The sequence below is a fragment of the Chiloscyllium punctatum genome, chromosome 35, assembly GCF_047496795.1.
Source record: "Chiloscyllium punctatum isolate Juve2018m chromosome 35, sChiPun1.3, whole genome shotgun sequence".
In the NCBI taxonomy this organism is placed as follows: Eukaryota; Metazoa; Chordata; class Chondrichthyes; order Orectolobiformes; family Hemiscylliidae; genus Chiloscyllium; species Chiloscyllium punctatum.
Genome location: NC_092773.1, coordinates 9,763,219 through 9,783,361, shown reverse-complemented (window position 1 = coordinate 9,783,361; position 20,143 = coordinate 9,763,219). Strand labels below are relative to the sequence as shown.

At 46.8% G+C, this 20,143-nt stretch overlaps 1 protein-coding gene across 3 annotated transcripts in view; it reads left to right on the top strand.

Annotated features, from left to right (window-relative positions):
- The window catches only part of LOC140459631 (zinc metalloproteinase-disintegrin-like MTP9), a 94,804-nt gene extending 86,145 nt beyond the window's left edge, over positions 1-8,659 (top strand). For 2 of the 3 annotated variants that reach the window (XM_072553935.1, XM_072553933.1), the window contains 7 exons: positions 1,615-1,690; positions 2,528-2,633; positions 4,372-4,465; positions 5,160-5,231; positions 5,319-5,354; positions 6,299-6,364; positions 8,263-8,659. In XM_072553935.1, the coding sequence (XP_072410036.1) occupies positions 1,615-1,690; positions 2,528-2,633; positions 4,372-4,465; positions 5,160-5,231; positions 5,319-5,354; positions 6,299-6,364; positions 8,263-8,295 (483 nt within the window). In that variant the 3' untranslated portion in view covers positions 8,296-8,659. The remainder of the gene's footprint in view (positions 1-1,614; positions 1,691-2,527; positions 2,634-4,371; positions 4,466-5,159; positions 5,232-5,318; positions 5,355-6,298; positions 6,365-8,262) is intronic. The other variant, XM_072553934.1, reaches the window with a different exon arrangement.
- The last annotated feature ends 11,484 nt before the right edge of the window (positions 8,660-20,143 follow it).

The following is a 20,143-nucleotide window of genomic DNA, read 5'->3' as shown; positions in this document are numbered from 1 at the left end:
GAGTGCAGGTTCATAGCTCCTTGAAAGTGGAATCACAGGTAGGTAGGATAGTGAAGATGGTGTTTGGTATACTATCCTCTTTTGGTCAGAGTATTGAGTACAGGAGTTGGGAGGTCATGTTGAGGCTGAACAGGACATTGATTAGGCCATTTTTAGAATATTGTGTGCAATTCTGGTTTCCCTCCTATCGAAAGGGTTCAGAAAAGATTTACAAGGATGTTGCCAGGGTTGGAGAATTTGAGCAAAACGGAGAGGCTGAACAGGCTGGGGCTGTTTTCCCTGGAGCGTCGGAGGCTGAGGGGGTGACCTTATAGAGGTTGATAAAATTATGAGGGGCATGGATAGGGTAAACTGACAAAATCTTTTCCCTAGGGTGGGCAAGTCCAGAACTAGAGGGAATAGGTTTAGGGTGAGAGGGGAAAGATATAAAAGAGACCTAAGGGGCAACGTTTTCACACAGAGGGTGGTACATGTATGGAATGAGCTGCCAGAGGAAGTGGTGGAGGCTGTTCAATTCCAACATTTAAAAGACATCCGGATGGCTATATGATTAGGAAGGGTTTGGATGAATATGGGCCAAGTGCTGGCAAATGGGAATAGATTAGTTTAGGATTTCTGGTTGGCATCGATGAGTTAGACCGAAGAGTCTGTTTCCGTGCTGTACATCTCTGTGACTCCCTACAGCTCAAACCCTCCAACCCTGGCAACATCCTTGTCAATCTTTTCTGAACCCTTTCAAGTTTCACAACATCTTTCCTGTAGTAGAAGACCAGAATTGCACGCAATATTCCAACAGTGGCCTAACCAATGTTCTGTACAGCTGCAACATGACCTCCCAACTCCTGTACTCAATACTCTGACCATTAAAGGCAAGTATACCAAACACCTTCTTCACTACCCTGTCTGGCTGCAACTCTACTTTCAAGGAGCTATGAACCTGCACTCCAAGATCTCTTTGTTCAGCAACACTCCCCGAAGGGCTTTTGCCCAAAACGTCGATTTCGAAGCTCCTTGGATGCTGCCCGAACTGCTGTGCTCTTCCAGCACCACTAATCCAGAATCCTTACCATTAAGTGTATAAGTCCTGCTAAGATTTGCTTTCCTAAAATGCAGCACCTCGCATTTATCTAAATTAAACTCCATCTGCTACTCCTCAGTCCATTGGCTCATTTGATCAAGGTCCCATTGTAATCTGAGGTAATCTTCGCTGCCCACGACAACTCCAATTTTGATGTCATCTGTAAACTTACTAACTATACCAGGTCAGGCAGCAAGTCTCTGAGTGCTGCAAGTCAGAGTGGAATCTGCTGGACTCGTGTTCCTGCATCTGAGATGTGAAGGTGCTGTCAGGAATGCCTTTTGGAGAGGCCAATGAATCTGCACTCTGTTCCACGTTGGACCATGAAACAAGTTTGTCATGGTGCAACAGTTGGGCTGAAAGGGTTAATGCTGCATGCTCGGTGGTGCTCTGGGTGCTCGTGTGTGTGCGTGTGTGTGTGCGTGTATGTGTGTGTGTGAGATATGTCTCTGTTGCGCAAACAGGCCTCCCCAGCTCCCCTGCCCCCCAGATGTTCCAACCCAAACTCTGACCCTATCTTTGTCTCCACTCTGCAGGTGTGTAACCATTTACTGCAGTGTCAGCTTAAAGAAGGCTTCCCTTCATCATCCGACAGTGGTCTTCCTACATACGGTATGATCAGGCAACAACTCTGCATCATGTTGGATTTGCGAGGCACACCCCTCCCCCAACTCTGGTGGTTTGGGGGTTGGTGTAGTGTGACAGTGGTTATGTGGGACCTCCTGAGGCACCTAATGCTGGACACTGAGCTGAGAGGGTGGGGAGGCTGTCTGTTCTTCGGAGGAAACTGCCGTTGTGTGTCATTGCTGTCTTCGGGAGCCAGCTGGCTCTCAGACATGGTATTTTGTACTCGGGTGAGACAAGGAATTTCCTTTAGCCTTTCACTTTTAGCCTGCAGCATTGGCAGCTGGAGATGCCAAGGGAACACACAATGCAGACTTAAGTCTTGTCTGGAAAATCTGAAAGTTTTTGATTTGACGAATTCTCGCAGTTTTAGGTGAAGATTTCAATACAGGAGGCATTACGTCCTTCAAATGTGCGGTTGTGAATGTGTGGAATTCACTTGCCCTGGAGTATGCCTTGGACTCTGGGACACAGAATAAATTTCAGGAGGAGACAGACAGATTTTTAATTTGTTGAAAGGTTGAAGGGGTATGTAGATCAGGGAGGAACGTGAAGCTGGTATCAACTAGGGCGGTATTGAATGGTGGAACAGGTAGGAGGGGCTGAATGGCCTCCTCCGTCTGTTTTGTCTGAGTTTGCGTCAGTGCTGTTGACATTGCTTCCCAATCAGCCTGAGTAATTGGATTGGGAATGAGGAACGCTGATCGGGCTGTGACCTCCCACTTACCCTGACAGGATCAGAGAAAATAAACAATGAGGAATGATGATTAACTTCTCCTCGGTATATCTCATCAGAGTAATCGTTTCTCATCTTACATCTTGCAGCCATCGTTATTATCGTGCTGGCTATCATCTTACTGATCACCATTGCTTTCGGAGCTGCTGCATTTACATACAGGAAACATACAAGGAAACCCACAGTCACTGCAAGGTAAACAAGGTTCAGCTAATTTGCACAGCTACACCTTCAGAGGTCTGTGTATCTTGACTATTCTTTCAAGACAGCAGGCTGCAGAGCTCACTCTGGCCTGACACAGTGTGTGTGGGACTCTTTCCGGTGTCAGTGCTGCATTCCCAACAATGCCGTTTCTCCGATGAGATGTGGAAACCAAAGATGACCCTGCTCTAAACTCTCTGATAGACAGGAACATAACCCACTCTCAGATTGGGAAAGGCAAGCTAGTGGTGCCCTGTCCAGTATTGGAGGGGAGGGGGGCTTCCGGGAGTCTTGTTTTGTGCAAGTTGCCTGCTGTGCTCCACAATGTAAGAAAATGACCCTTCAGAGAAGCTCCCATTGCCCTTGATGCTTACCGTACAGAGCTTGCTTAGCATATCCTTGGATAGGGGCGGCACGGTGGCACAGTGGTTAGCACTGCTGCCTCACAGCGCCAGAGACCTGGGTTCAATTCCTGCCTCAGGCAACTGACTCTGTGGAGTTTGCACATTCTCCCCGTGTCTGCGTGGGTTTCCTCCGGGTGCTCCGGTTTCCTCCTACAATCAAAAGATGTGCAGGTTAGGTAAATTGGTCATGCTAAATTGCCCATAGTGTTAGGTAAAGGGGTAAATGTTGGGGAACGGGTGGGTTGCGCTTCGGCAGGTCGGTATGGACTTGTTGGGCCGAAGGGCCTGTTTCCACACTGTAAGTAATCTAATCTAATCTAATTTACTCTGCACTGGGAGGTGTCAAACGGTATAGGGTGACATTGGTTCCCAGGAAGCTACACTCAATTGGTTTCACCCACGGTAGGACTGGACTGGCACGCCAACTCAGAACCTGCAGTGCCTCCCAAACGCAGTCCAAAAATATCGTCCAAAGCCTGAGTGTAACCGTGGACAAACAGGGCACCAGCAAGCTTCCCATGGTACTTGGTGCTGAGAGTGCGAGGAAGGGAGGGATGTCATTTGCTTGATGGTTCTGTTATGTGGTGTGCATGTACCTCTCTGGGAGTGTAGCTACACTCAAGGAAATTGATACAGCATGATAGAGTGCACCAGGGCCAGAGTTTTGAAGTGTGCCTGATACAGCAGCAATATGAGACTGATATGGAGACTCATGCAAAGACAGATCTCACATTGCCATTCCCCAGGCCTCTTTTGGGATTGGCCTACTGCCCTGTGCATGACTGTACCACTCTATCACCTTGTGACTCTTCCTCATTTGTTGAGAGAACCTCGCTGGTTCTTTTCCCTGAACATGGATTTGTTTTATAATTTTTCAACACACACACAGATATACACACACACACATGCACGCACACATACAGATACTCACATACATACACACGCATAGATAGACATACACACACTCACATAGATATATCGGCACACACACAGAGTCACATCATTACATACACACACATACACACAGACACATACAGAGACACAGCCACACAGATAGACATACTGTCTCTTCCCTGCATAGGGAAAATTCTCTGCTTGTTTCTCTGGGACACCCCTGTGATTTTATTCATGGATGGTGTTTCTGGTCACTTTATTCTGATGAGTGTTGTGTTTCAGTGTCAATGAGTGCTAGGTTCCCTCTGTCTTGGTTGCTTCCTTTTGGGGACACCTTTTGGCCTTGTGAGCTGGCAGGTGTGTCTGCTGGTGCCACTCTCTGAGCTGCGAACTGTTGTTGCTTCCCACTTGTAACCTCTGGATTCTGTCTGCAGGACACCACAAACGCAAACATCAGGACTCTCGAACCCAGCCTTTACTGACAGTGCCCCGGTCACACCGCGTGTGATGAGACCTCAGATGGCAAAGGCAAGTCTGTTTGCTCACGGTGTTTTGCTGCCTGGCTGCGCTTATCCTCATAAAGAATATGGGTTCAAATCCCCATCATTCAGGGCATTCTGAGATCCTTACTTGTCAAAGCAAGAAAGAATTTGGTGGGACTAGACCTGATCAGGACCTGACAAGTGACTGCAAAGTTGCTGAGCGATGGTCAAAAAAAAATCAACATATGTCCTCAAGTGCCATCTGCACTCACTCTTACAGAGAAGGAGGCCATTTGTCCCGTTAGCTCCATACTAGCTCAGTCTGATTCACATGTTTCCAGTCACAAAGCAATTGCTCTTTCTTTGACTTCCAGATGGTATGAGCCAGTCAAGTGGGAATGGTCTGTCCGGTGGGATGGGGAAAGTTTTTGTTTATTCATTCACGGGATGATGGCGTCACTAAGACCAAATGCATAAGAGTCAACCATCTGAGTCACCAGATGGGTTCTTCCAATAATCAATCACCAATCGATGGTCACCATTAAACTCTTAATTCCAGATTTTATTTTGATTGAATTCAAATTCCATCCTCAGCCATGGAGGGATTTGAACCTAGCATTACCTGCATCACTGGATGAACAATCGCGTGGTAATACCACCAGAACATTGCCTCCCCCATATTTGATAGGGAGTTGGGCCTTGCAGACCTGTTTCAGACTCCTGTTTCTGTTGTGTTTCAGGGCCCAGCAATGGTCACTGCACCCCCTCCAGCATACAACGCAGTCCCGTCTGCACCATTCCCCCCTCGACAGGTAAGTCCTCCGTTAGCACAGCTCCGTTAGCACAGCTCTGTCCTCACATCAAGCAGACACTCAACCCACTGGTCTTTATTCTTATAGGCACCACCTCCTCGTCCACTTGGATCGTCAGACAAGGTATGTTCACTGTGGCCTTGACTTGCAGTCAGTGAGTGGTAAGATTTGGAGAGATTGGAGCTGGCCTGCTTGGACAGGGAGATAGTCCTGAGGGGATTCGACCAAGGTGTTCAAAGTCTGCACAGAGCAGATGGTGGAGGTTGGGAGGGGGAGGCATGACAGTTCCCATAGGGTATAAGGTGGGGGAGAGGCAGAGCTACAGTCATTGGCAAATGAAGAGATGTAAAGGAAGACAGGGCGCTTTCTTACATAGGGACTGGCGAGGGATTATAAGGCATTGGAGCAGAATCTTCCCTGGCCATGTGTGGCTGGTGATGGTGGGGAGAGGTCAAACCTCAGCTCGAAATGACTACCTGGATGACCAGTGGGATGACCAAACTGGTGTGTGTGTGAGCGAACAGCGAGAATTCGGTTCAAGCAGGTGGGGGCCATTTCCAATCACTGGTTCCAAGTGTCTGAGAGAACGTACACAAACGGACATAAAAGATTGGGCTGGATTCCAGACTAGGTAAAAACAATGACTGCAGATGCTGGAAACCAGATTCGGGATTAGTGGTGCCGGAAGAGCACAGCAGTTCAGGCAGCATCCGAGGAGCAGTAAAATCGATGTTTCAGGCCAAGCCCTTCATCAGGAATACTGTATTTTTTTGCCTGAAACATCGATTTTCCTGCTCCTCAGATACTGCCTGAACTGCTGTGCTTTTCCAGCACCACTAATCCAGAATCTGGATTCCAGACCGCTGATCCCAGCCTGTCATTTGGTAATAGGCGATTTATAAAGTAGGAAAGATTCCTCCATCTAATCCATCCCCACACAAGCTGTAATTTATTAGGTTTGCATTCATGAGGGAATGAAGGGACTTGAGTCTGTGCATTTTCCCTCTGACCCTAATCATCCCACACTAACACTTGTGGTTTTTTTTAAATTTATTTTGTCTTTGCAGCCCCATGTTCCGAGAGCACCCCCAAAGCCACCAGGAGTGAAACCTCCGCAGCCCCCCAGCTCCAAGGTCAGGGCATACTGTCGTGGTCATGTGTAACATTCTTGTTTTACGGGGTTTGGGCATTGCCTGCAACACCACCACCTTTCTGAAATCAAACGTGTGTGTGTGTCTGTGCAGTCTACACATCATGTCTCCTTGTTTTGGTCTGCTTACCTGAGGGAGGATGTTCTGGTGATGTCGGGACTGCAGTGAAGGTTTACCAGACTGAGTCCCGGGATTGCAGGACTCATGAATGAAGGGAGACTGGATCAGTTAGGACCATACTCACTGGTGTTGAGAAGAATGGAGGTGGGGAGTGGGGTGGGGATCTCATACAAAACAACCGATCAAATACTAATGTCCTGTAACAAGGTAAACAGGGATGGATGTTCCTGCTGACTAGGGGGTCCAGACCCAGGGCTCACAGTCTGAGGATACAGGGTAGGACTGAGCTGTGGAGAAATGTCTTCACCCAGAGAGTGGGGAGTATGTGGGATTCACTGTCACTGAAAGAGTTTGAGGCTGAAACATTGAATGTTATCAAGAGGGAGTTAGACCAAGTTCTTGGAGCTCAAGGGTTTGAAGGGTATGGGATTGAGAATGGGTTGAGATCGAGGATCAGCCATGATCATATTGAACAGCACAGCAGGCTTGAATGGCCAAATGGCCTCTTCCAGCTCCTGCAGTCTGTGTTTGGATCATTTCTGTCGCAGTTTGGATCAGCTGATTAACTTGCTGGTCCATGTCAGACCATGGTTTCCAGGGCACCACTCCATCACAGGGCCTGGGAAGAAGCTTCCAGCAAAGGGCTAGCAGACTCACTGCCTGCCTGGCTCAATCCGTACTCTACCTCAGTGCTGGCTGCTCCCCAGGAGGTTGTGGGTTCAAGTGCAGCTCCAGAAACCTGAGGTCAGGAGAGTCATTGCAAGTCTTAGTCCTTCAGTGCATTGGTCTTTCCCAGGCCTTGGTGAAGGTTGGTGTTTGTAATCCAGCAATGAGTTAATGTCAATCTCCACCAGGCTGGGCTGGACCATTGCTCTTGTCCCTGTAAACAGGAGGAAATTGCCACACAATCCCCAATCCACCCCTCACTGCAGGAATCCCCCTTCTCTCTCAGGGGAAAAGCTGCACGAGTGAGGGAGAGTGACAGATGGGAATGAAGCCTCTAACGTGAGGATAAAGAGACCACACTGATGATCAGCCCCAATTCATTTCTGGATTTTCGGACTTTGTACAATGAAGAATGACTTTAGAATGTGCACAAAGTTGATTTTTTTTATTCATTCACGGGATGAGGGCCAACATTTATTGCCCATCCCTAACTGCCCAGAGAACAGTTAAAAGTCAGCCATATTTCTGTGGGTCACGTGGAGGCCAGACCCAGGTACGAATTGCAGATTCCTTCCATAAAGGTCATTAGTGAACCAGATGGGGATTTTCCCAACAGTTGACAATGGATTCATGGTCATCATTAGACTCTCAGTTTGAGATTTGCATTCCACCACCTGCCACGACAGGAGTTGAACCCACATCCCCAGTACGTGACTAGGGTCTCTGAGTCACAGTCTGCTGAAATTCCACTAGACTGTCACCTCCCCCTCAGACATCAATCTCAAACCGAAATTGGTGATCAAAGGATTGAAAGCAGTTTTGAAAATGTTCCTCCTTGGTCCAAATCTTGCACATCCAATGTGGTTTGCAAAAATGAGCCACTTGTTCAAACTCAGGCTGTTGGGCCTCTCGGCTGAGAGGCTCATTGGAACATTCCACAAAGCCCTATCGCAATGAGACCCAGGATGAACAGGACTAAAATCTGACTGGCAAGAAGGGGAGAATGAGGCAGAGAGCGACACTGAAGGGATAAAAGACAGCAGGATCAATGTCGGTAAGAGTGCATTGACCATTCTTGTTATTTGGGTATTTAGGTGCTGATGCCTCCAACAAGACCAAGGAACTGAGTGATACCGGGGAGGAAAGTGAGCAACACGAAGCCCTCAGGGATTATCCTGTATCTCCTGCCCCTTGGACAGGCTGGAAGGCGCTACAACATATCAAAGCTAAGTGGAAGGCAGACCATCTGTTTGCACAGGACCTGTGTTCACTCCATGGAGCTCTCATTAAAGAGAGAGCTAAAGTGGCAGGAATGATCAGCCTGCCTGTTCAGGAGGGCAGAGTATCCGGGGGGGGGCATTGTTGTTGTGAATTATTGGAACTATCCACAGGATTCTCTGCTGCTTCTTTGGTCTTGGGAATACTTGTATTTAAAGGTACCTGTCAAAAGTCCACTTGTTCCTGAATAAAAATAAGAAACTCTGTCTAACAGTTTCCTGTACGTTTGTGCATTTTTGTAACAATAACTTGGAGGGACGAACAGGAAAGTGCCAGCCACCTCTGTGTTGTCCTCATCCCCAGGCATTCATTCCCAGTTCAACAGAAAAAAAAGAGTATTTCTTTCTTTAAGCTGTAATAAAACTCCCTAGAAAGTCATGGGGAAGTGGTTTCTCAGGGAGGAGAAAGCTGAAGTGCTTTGTCCACTTCCATATTCTGTGAGACAGCCAGCAGTGTAGTGTAACCATGCCAATGAGTGAGTCACTGAGGCTGGTGCAGTGGCTTCCCTGACTGTGCCATGTTGATGCATTGATTGTGCATTCCTATCCCTGAGAGGGTCTGAGTGAGCGACACAGCTGCCTGGAACCAATGCTGGCGACAAGCCCCTTCAGCTAGCCAGCACCTCCCTCACTTTCAATACTGTTCACCATAACCACTTTCTCATTTGCTTATGGATTCTACACACACTCTGGCTATAGAGGTTTCTCCCAAATTCCTGTTCAGGAATTATTCATCACGAATTGGAATTGCTTGGTCCTCATTTCCAGATTTTCTGGATTCCAGCATGGTAAGAACCAGCAGGAGCTTTATGGTAGAGGTGTTCACTGTGCAAGCAGCATGGTTAGAGAAAGTGGCACTGTCATTATGTGATTGGACTCTTCACCATACAGAGATAGAAGCACAACATGACACACGTGGACATGTCTGCCCCACATCAAAGTGTTCGGGAATTTTCCCGATCTCCAACAAGCAGCCCTTAATCTCAGCATTGGAGCCCAACTCTTGGTGGTTCTGAGTGCTTCATTGCCTGCCCTCACTCACCATTCACCAGGAAACTGAAAGCAAGTCGAAGACAAGTTTATTTTGACAAAGTGGTATTGAAAGTAGACAGTGCCTGCAGTTCAGGAGAAATGTAGAGACAGGCAAGGATAATGATCACACCAACGACACTTCCGTTTCCCAACGCTGGGAATTCCTCAGGGAATAACAAGACACAATGGCTCCTTTACACCCAAGGTGACTTTGCTTCTTATTTCTGTTGGGCCTGGCTCCTGAAGGTCATGCAGCTTAGGAGCAGTCAACTATTCAGCCCCTCATGCCTGCTCCACCATTCAACATAATTGTGACTGTGTTCCCCCCCCTCCTCCGTCAAACCTCATTCACCTTAAAATACTCGTTCATCAAAGATCTGGCTGGCTCAGCCTTGAATATCTTCAATAGCCAACCTCTAGGGTAGAGAATCTGGCAGACCAGTGACCCTATGGGAGACGGAATTACTCCTCATTTCTCTCTTCAATGGGCAGTCTGTAACCTTTGAACCATGATCCCCAGTTCCAGATTCCCTCCCAAAGGTCAAGTGTCTCTCAGCGCCTACCCTGCCAAGCCCCACCTTTGAATCTGACATCATTTCAATAAGGTCGCCTTGCATCTTCTCAACCCCAGGGAGTGTGAACCCAGGCTGCTCAACATTTCCCCACAATTCAAATCCCTCCACCCCCAGGAACCAGTTGGGAGAGTCTTCCCTGTAAGGTTCCCACTGCAAATCCATCCATCCTTCAGAAAGGAGGTCGAAAGACGACTTTATCAGATCCGTGCAGTCTCACCAATGACCCAAACAGTTGTTGGAAGCCTTCATTGCATTCATAGCCTCTTGTCTTGACAATGTTGTGTTTCGACCCTAATCTCTCCTTAACCCTGCAGACTGACCTTTTTGTGGTTCATGCACAAGGATTTTCAAATTCTTTCTGTAGCCTCATTCACTTTCATGACTATTCTGCTTTTCTGTTCCTCACATCAGCTTGGACACTCTCACATTTTCCCATGTTATGGCCCATGTCACATTCTCACCCACTCCCTTCCACTCACGGACTCTTTGCAACTGCCTCACAATTAGCCTTACCACCTAGTGTTGGAGCATGAATGAAACAGCCTATACTACTGGCTTTCCCCACATCCATACCCCTCGTACACATTGTCTGAGCACTGATCCCTGTGAAACTCTGCTGTTTACAGTCTCCCAACCTGAAAATGACCCTTTGGCTCTGATTCTCCCTTTCCTGTTCACTGGCCAACAGTCCAAATGTCTCTCTCAATGCTCAGAGTTCTGGAGAAGGGCTGTAATCTTGTATATGGTACATGATCCTTCAGAAGTCACAATGCACCACATCCAGAAATTCCCCTTTATCCACCCTCCTGATTTTATGTTCAAAAAACCCCAAAGATCTCCAAAGTGTTGTGAGGAAGGGTCACTGGACCCGAAACGTTAACTCTGCTTTCTCTCCACAGAATGCTGACAGACCTGCTGAGTTTTCCCAGCAATTTCTGCCTTTGTTCTTGACTCCAAACGTCTTGTCAGACACAAGTTCCCTTTCTTTAAAAGGTCTGCCTGATGGTATGGTGATTTCTGAGATGTTCCTGGGACTAATTCTTGAATCATGGATTCTCGCTCTTACCGAGCGATAGATCATTTCGGTGGCTTGAGAAAGCTTTTGTGTCATAGGGTAGACAAGGGAATGGATGCTTCAAGGGAGTTGTGGTGGGGAGCTGAATCTGTGCTCACCAATGTCACTGTATAAACCACAGTCTCTTCACCATTAACCAGTGCTGCTGCTTTCATCTGCCTGTGTCCTTTGCTACGCCACTTCCCTTTCCAAATGTGACAATCTCTGTCTCATTGGAAACACAGACAAAATTCAGGGTATCAACTGCCTATTCGTGGAAGTTCCCCTTTTGTTTTCAAAATAACGTAAGATCCAGAGCAGGAGGAGACCATTCATCCCCTTGAACGTGCTCCGCCATTCAACACCATCATGGCTGATCTCATCTTGGCTTCAACCCCACTTTCCTGCCCGTGTTGTGGTTGATAGCACCTTTGAGGAATGACCAGGAGACGCAGAGAATTCCTCAAAATCATAAGTCTTTCTTTGCAAACCAAAGCTGTGGCCAACAAAGCAGTCAACCCTGAAAAGCCCATTAACAGTGAGAGTACTCTAATGTTTTACTATAGGAAAGATGCAGAGGCTTTGGGGGAGGGTGCAAAGAAGGTTTACCAGGATGTTGCCTGGACTGGAGGGCTTGCCTTATGAAGAAAGGTTGATTAAGCTCAGACTTTTCTCTCTGGAGAGAATGAGGAAGAGAGGAGACCTGATCGAGGTGTACAAAATAATGACAGTCAATAGCCAGAGACTTTTCCCCAGGGCAGGATTGACTGGTACGAGGAGTCATCGTTTGAAGATATTAGGAGGAAGGTATAAAGGAGACGGCAGAGGTAGGTTCTTTACACAGAGAGTTGTGAATGTATGGGATGCGTTGCCAGCTGTGGTGGTGGAAGCAGAGTCACTGGGGACATTTCAGCGACTGCTGGACATGCACATCGATAGCAGTGAGTTGAGGGGTGTGGAGGTTAAGTTCCTATATTTTACATTAGGATTAAACCTCAGCACAACATTGTGGGCCAAAGGGCCTGTTCTGTGCTGTACTTTTCTATGTTCTATGTTTATGTTGTTCTAAAAGTCACGCCCTACCCCTGTTACATTAGCATAACCAACTGCACTAAGCCTACATTATATCCTCTTAACCAATCAGACTCTGCCGCAGTTGTCTTCTGGATTGGTGCAGACCCTTATGTTGTGCCATGGTCATCTTTCTTCACCTTTTTGTCACTTGTCAGGCTGCAGTCACACAAGGCTGACTCGAGCACGCAACCCAGACCTTACACTTACACAACATGGATGACTTTGTAGTTAGATATTCCAATTTACCATACCTGCTCCCCATAACCCTTCAACCTATTATTAATTAGAAATGTCCTCCTTAAACTTATTCAATGACCCGGCATCCACCATACTTTGATGTGGTGGATTGCACCAAATCGTGATCCATTGTGAGAAGTAATTCAGCCTCATCTGTTCAAAATCTGCGACCCACCTATCCTAAAACTATGACCTCTCAATCTCGTTCACCCACATCCTCTCCATGTCTGCCCTGCTAGTCTCCTGGAAGGGCAATTTCCTGGTGCTAGCCCTCATCAAGCATTCCCCCATTTGTGTACTCTCTCCAACATTCCCTCATTATTCTGAAGCTGTCAAACAGACTTGTGATTAAATTAATTCACAAAGTGACGTTTGTCCCTTTCTGGTTTTCTCCATATGTGTGACTCTGCTCCTGAAGTCCTCGTGTGGATTTTCTCTTGCTCTCTCTCTTTCCCTCTCTCTCTCACTCTCCCCTCCCCCGCCCCAACCACCTTTCTGTCCCTCTGAGCTTGTTGGGTGCTGACTGGAATTGGTCCTATCTCCAGGTTACCACCTCAGCCATGTCTTGCACAGTTTTGTGAAAGCCAAGGCCCAGGAGAAGAGGTGACTTCAGAGTCCAAGAGCAGGCAGAAGGAAGGACAGTGCCTGTTGAGGAGCTTGCTGTTTGAGGGCTGGTGAGGTAGGAAGAAACCTGAGGCCACAAGCACCTGTTTGATGGGTTTAACATGTTGGCATTTGACATTTGGCATTCCTTCTCCCAATGAGTGCAAAACGTCAGCTGCATTGTCTGCCTTTCCAGAGGGATCACAATCCCATTTATCTTATTAATTTCCCAGCCCTCCCTCTCAACCTTTCAGCATTGAGTCTTCATTCTCTTGAGTGCCAATGCTTTGTGAGTATGTTCTTGTCATGGAGTCATAGAATCCTACAGCACAGAGATAGGCCCTTTGACTCAAACTGGTCCATGCCAACCGAAATGTCCATCCACACCAACCCCATTTCCCTGCACTTGGCCCATACCTTTCTAATCCATTCCTATCCCTGTATTTATCCAAATGCCTTTTAAATGTTGTTAATGTCCGCAGTGTTTTTTTTCCCCAGATGTATCTCTCTCTCACTCTCTCCATTAAACAGTGTCGGTCTATTGTTTGCCATTCTTTGATCACGCACCACCACACCCTTGAGATTCAAGAATGTGAGAAAGAATGTCTGTCTGCATTCATTCTTGGAATGTGAGGCTGTGTGGGAAGGAGACAGGAGAGTGAGAAGGTGATGTGGAACATGGTGTAGCAGTGATGCCTGCATTCGCAGTGACTGTGAACAGAGGGATGGAATCATCTGTCTGAGAGAGAGAGAAATGTACTCACCGAGAACATGATTATGGAACAGGATTGTCAACTCAGTGGAAGACTCTCTTTGGTCTGCCCAAGATTTGTTGGTCTTCCAGAGCCAGGAGATGACCCTGACTGAGTATTACAGACTGAAACATCCCAAGGTCCAGGGCTACGTGCTGAGGAATGCACTAAAGCTCAGGGCAGCTAAGTGCAGTGGGGGAAGACCACTGTCTGAGGCCTTTCTGCTGAAATTAAACAGGGGTCTGTTCAGTTATTGCGCCCTCCCACTTTCTCCAATGTGTGTAAATATAGTCTTGCACAAGTAAGAAATGCCTTTGGTTTGTTTGCTTGACATGTATAAAGACTGCGTGCACAATTGAACTGATCTCCTGATATGAATGAAGTGTATTTTTGAAATTGAATGGGTTTGCAGTGAGCTGTCAGAGGAAGACAGCAGTCACTATCCAGAAGGATGGTCAGTCTTGCCCACAAAGCACCAGCAGAGACAGGAGCTCAGTGCACTTCCTGCAATGTGCAGAACTGACCCCCAGATCACAATCAGCACCCCCCTCCCCCAAACAGTGAGACTACCCAAGGGCCATCGAATCCTCCTGTCCCTCGAGGGTGGTGCAACTTGTAGGCTTGGTTCGGGAGTTACCTGGAGCTGCCTCTGACACAGGGTGCACAGATGGTGCAAGAACCGGATGGGGAGGTGGGGGGGGGAGCGTTCACCAATTCACCAAAGCACCCGTCAGAACACCAAGATTCCCATTGCTTCTTGGAGGTCAGGTCAAAGGAAAACAGCCCAGCAGCTATGACTGTGCAGGTTAGAGTCACAGCCTGAGAGATGACCCAATGAGCTGCTTTGTGGAAGGGGGGGAACAGATGGGTCAACATGACGATGATGTGGTGCAGTTAACCCCTTAGAATTCTCCATGGTCCATCAAAGTCCCTCTGAAACCACACAGCTGGCCTGGAGTCGCTCAGTGCACCGAGGTGATCCTCCCTCTGAGAAAGGGTCATACCAGACTGGAAATGTTAACCTGGTTTCCCTCGCCACACATGTTGTTGACTTTCTCTCTCCAGTGCTCTGTGTTTTTACAGTGATAGGGAAGCTTCCCATTCAGTCTCAGAGTAGACAGTATGCATGTTAACCAGAAATCTCTGTATGAGTGGGAGAGCAGCATTCTGCCCATCTCCTGATAACAGGAGCAGTGGGAGGGATCACAGTTTACAACATTTCCCCCAGGCGTTGGACAGGCCTGAAGCTGGCTGTAGTTGCTCCCATTTTCTGATACTTCCTTATTTTAAATTGCTCCTTGTTTGACCCTTCTTTCTCAAAAGTGACAATTCGCAGCTTGAGGAAGTGTTGTGATACGGGGTAAATCAGACCCACAGAGAAACTCACCTCACCTCATAATCTGTAAAAGCATGAGTTACAAGGAACTACCAAATCCCACTACTGAAAGAAAAAAATAACATTTTATTCATTAAATCCAAGAAAAAGAGAATATGAAACAATAACTTTCAGCACTGTGATCCTCCTTTGATTAATTTATCGACCTCCCACCCACTCTACAACAATAGACTGATCCAATAGAACTCTCCAATTAAAATTTACAAAATATTCGAAATTCCAAACCATTCAGTTGTGTCAATTCTCCTCTGTATCTTCCTGTCTTCTCTTTGTATTTTTCTCTGTAGATTTTTCTGGGTTGTCTTTTCTTCACAGACTTCAAATGAAAAGGTATCTTTCAGAGAGTGTCTCTGTGACAGTGTGTTGGTTGGTACTCTTAATGCTCTGGCTAACTGTTCAAAATGCCCAATGTTTATACCCAGAAACATTGGATTGTCTAATTGATTTGATGTCATCAAAACAGTAAAATTCATATTCGATTGGATTTTGGTATCTTGGGACATAATGTAAATGGATTGACCAAATTTGAATTTGTTGTGCGATATAGCATCTCAGTTTTAGCTATTTGTTTCACATCCAAATGTTACATTTTTAAATTGTTCAGCACACTCAGTGCTTTCCTAGGTCTGTGCCAGGTTTCACTCTCTATTCAAAGTACACACCTACACTTTCACAACAGAAGTAATTTCTCAAGGGGTTTGATGCTACACTGAGAGACAGACTGGTCAAAGAGATGGCAAAGTAACTGCCAAAGAAGACAGACTGGTCTTCAGACTTCAAACTGCCATGGTTTATTCTCCATAAATACTGAATACATATAACTTGACATGGTCATCATCGATAGACAAGGCTTGGTTCTTGACATTACACAAGGTAAAAACTCATTTCTTCTTCATGAAATGTCACGCATGTGACTTTTATATAATAATATCCTTCATGTTTGAGTTGGGTTTTGAATAAGTGGTATGTGTGTTTTGCTCCATGTTTATGAGGGTGTTCAACGATTAACTTGTCAGTATTTCTGCAGCAGTGATATTTTTTCCATTGCCATGAGGGCAAGTGTATGCGGAGTGATAATTGGAATTTGTTTGGAATTGGGGATTGGAGTTTACAGGGATTGTAAACATTTGAGAGAAACAAGTCATTGGAATCAACATAATAGAGAAAGGAGCTCTCCTTGTGTTTGAGAATTGGAATGTGATGGAGTTAGGAAGAGAAAGGATTGCATTGCACCACATGTTTCCAAATCTCTAGAATGGTGTAAGATGTGATGATTTTAGTTTATCCTGTTTATCCTGTTTTGCATAATTAACTTCTGCTTTATTGTTGAAAGCAATGCAAGCCTGAATTCGCGTCAGCCAAAACCGCGTGACCTTTCAAGCCAGATTTCAGTCTGGGATCAGAAATTCATGAACATGTTTCTTGACACTCTCAGACTCCAGTGTGTCCTCTGGTCTGATTCTTCCAGACCATTCAAACTCCATCCAGTCTGTGGTACTTCCACCCCAGTGTGTGATTCTCGGGATGTTGTGACCACAGTAACTCAGATGGAGACACTTGATCATCTGTGGGGAATTTTCACATTGACGGTGAAGTTTATTGAGAGACAGCAGTTTCTTTTTGAGGCAATGCCGTCTTTAATGAACGTAGACAGGAAACGTGCAACTTGTGAGAGCTTGAGGATGTGTTGCTGATCCCGAGACGATGCTGAAGGAAGTAGTGGAGCCCCTAACAGTGAGGAGTGCTGGTCTCTTTAACCGTGGGAACAGACTCTGTTTCCTCCTCAGGCTGATGGAGAGGAACTCCTGATCTTCTTCGAGAAAGACAGAGGCACGTACCCGGGATCCTCTGCAGCTCAGTCCCATTATTAAATCTCACTCTTTGATCTGCCAATCCCTGGTGTGCCAATCACTTGCATGAGTCCTTTCAGCCAATGAGCAGAGACGGAACAACCCCAGGCAAATTGGAAAGATCTTTGTCCCCTTTCCCCAGCCTCATCCTGGACCCTTGTCCTTCCTTGTAAAAGCACACCTTCCCATCTTCCCCAGTGGTGCATCAGAAAGAGGCAATGCTAATTGTTTGATCCTCACTCCGTAAAGCAGTGATCCTTGTATCCTTTCTTCCACCAGCAATTTCTCCCAACGGTCCTGATGACAGATGTAGGGAGAACCACCTGATGAGGGAGAGCACTCTGAAAGCGAGTGCTTCCTCCCAGTGTTCTCCTACCTGTTGGTCCACCCCAGTCCAACACCGGCTCATCCAAATCATCCCTATGTCCTGCACAGCTGGATGGCCAAGGGCTGCAGTACCAGTCATGATTACCAGGTCCTGTACGAGATCAGAAACACTCAAAATAAAACTCCCTTCTTGAGGCACCCCATTTTCAAACACCAGCCATGTGCAACTCCAGGATATTGTCGTCAGGCCGCTCCAGGGTCCCAATGCCCTGACACAGCAGATGGCACCCTACCTATCTCTCCAGGCCCCTCCCCCCACCGAGGCTCCCAGCCTCATTCCTGATGAAGGGCTTTCGCCTGATACATCAATTTTCCAGCTCCTCAGACGCTGCCTGACCTGCTGTGCTAATCCGGACCAGAGAACCACCTCCCTCACCTGAGCTCACCTGGCTGGGCGGCTGCTTTGCGATGCAGCGTTATGCCAACAGTGGGGGTTCAATTCCTGCCCAGGCTGAGATTCCCATCGAAGGATTCACCTTCCCAGCCTCTCCCCTCACCTGGTGACCCTCAGGTGAAACCACCTCCACCCCCCCCGCCCCAGTTGTCTGCCTCTCTTTATCTCTGTAATGGGAGAGTTTGGAGTTTGATGACTTGATCCTTACCCACCTTTGTTTGGACAAATGTGGAAAGTGGGAGTTGATTTACAACATGAGAACATAAGAACTAGGAGCAGGGAGCAGGTTCTCTGGCCCCTCGAGCCTAATCCACCATTCAATAAGATCATGACTGGTCTTTCTGTGAATTCAGCTCCTTTTACCTGCCCTTTCACCAGAACCCTTAATTCCTTTACTGTTCAAACATCTGTTTTTACCTGAAAATCATTCATTGATGCAGCCTCAACTGCTTCACTGGGCAGAGGATTCCACAGATTCGCAACATAATAAATTCCCAGTTTGGAAATAGAAACAGTCAGACTCTAACCTCACACCTTTAACACGTTGTCTGAGCTGAAATGTCTCCTTTTTTTCATACTGATAAAACCTTCAGTTATCTCGAGAATGTGACTTGGCAGAAGTTCTGGGATTTACATCTTAATCTATGGAAACCTGCATACCCATTCCAAATGATTAAAGACTTCCCAGAAATCTAGGTTTGTTTAATCGATCACATCAGTGGTATCATACTCTGATCTTTTACTACAAATTCTGTGTCCTATAATCCCATCCCACTAGCGACCTGACAAAGGAGCACCACTCCGAAAGCTAGAGTTCCAAATAAATCTGCTGTGCTTTTCCATCACACTTTCTGACTATAACCTGTTATTATGTGATTTTTAAACATAATAGGAGGTGATCTATCACTTTAAATACCTGTTAGCAAAGACTGCACACCCCTGGGGCTTTCCTCTCTCTCTCTCTCTCACACACACACACACACTCACTATCAATCTCCATCTTTCCCTCTCCCTTCCTCTCTCCCTCTCTCAGTACCTCCCTTCACCTTTCTCTCTCTCTCTATCTCTCTCTCTCTCACACACACTCTTTCTCTCTATCTCTCTCCATCTCTGCCTCTCTGAAGAGCAGAATGCTGAATGATGAGCCAGGTGGAGGTATTGAAGATGAGGGGAGAGTTTGGTCAGAGACACAGGGAGATAATGGTCACCAATCGGGATTAAGGCCGGAATGAGAATCTGTCAGTCGTCAGTATCACAAAGAAATGCAGCAGAGGAACCTCCTATCCCCACAGAGCGAGGGGGATGTGGAGCCCATTTCACAGGCAGTGGGTTACCTGCAGGAGCAGATCAAATACCTTCATTGGTTTTTGTCTGAGAACCTGCGGGTTTCTCCCTCAACTGAATGGAATTCCATTGCAGTGACAAAAGCTCGACTCAAAAGGAGTGTTTATAAAGCAGTCGTGATTTTGAAATCAGCAATTACATGGACAGACACCAAGACACAGTGAGATGGGTACAGGGACTCAGTGGAAAGCAGGAGTAGTTGGAGAGATTGAGGAGAGGGGAGGGAAGAGATCCGTTTGTTGGGAATGTGATGGAATTAAACTTCATTGCTGAATTGGCTGAACAAGAGTGAAGTTGGTTCCTGAAAAGGCGTTGCAGTGTGCAGTCGTTATCTTTATCTGTTCCATGAAAGAGAGAGAGGATCAGGAGGAGGGTAAAGCTGCAGAGCGAGTGTCTGTCCTCTCTTTTCCCAGTCCCAGTGTGCTGTCTCACACTGTGGCCCCCCACCCCACCATCCTCTTAGTTTCATTACAAATGGAGCTTCTGTCTTCCTTACCCCCCCTGCCTTGCTCCCCTCATCGATCCTGTGACCAGGCTCTGGCCGACATGGATATTACAAGCTAAGACTCAGGAAACAGTCTCAGGCCTGTCGGTGATAACCAGGAGAGAAGGAAGCACTCTGAATCAGCTTGACAATCACATCTGCTGACAGCTGGCCACCCTCCACACACACACACACACACCAAAGCCCATCACCCACCAACCAGGATGTTCAAGCTTAAAGTCCATCAAATGGCAGTAAATCTGAGCTCCATTGGAAATTTCTATCCAATAAGTGGCTTCCAATGACACAGAGGTTCAGCAGCTCCTCACGTAGGTAAACAACAATTTCAACAGAACATTGTGATCATGTGGTATGACTCATGGTGAGTGAGTCAATGCCATCCCATCAACTGAAAACCTCACATTGTAACCACTGTCACCCTGAAACTTACAGTGTCTCACTGGAACTAATCACTCGTTTCCGGTAACCAACTTTGCTGTTGTTCAGCCAATTCAG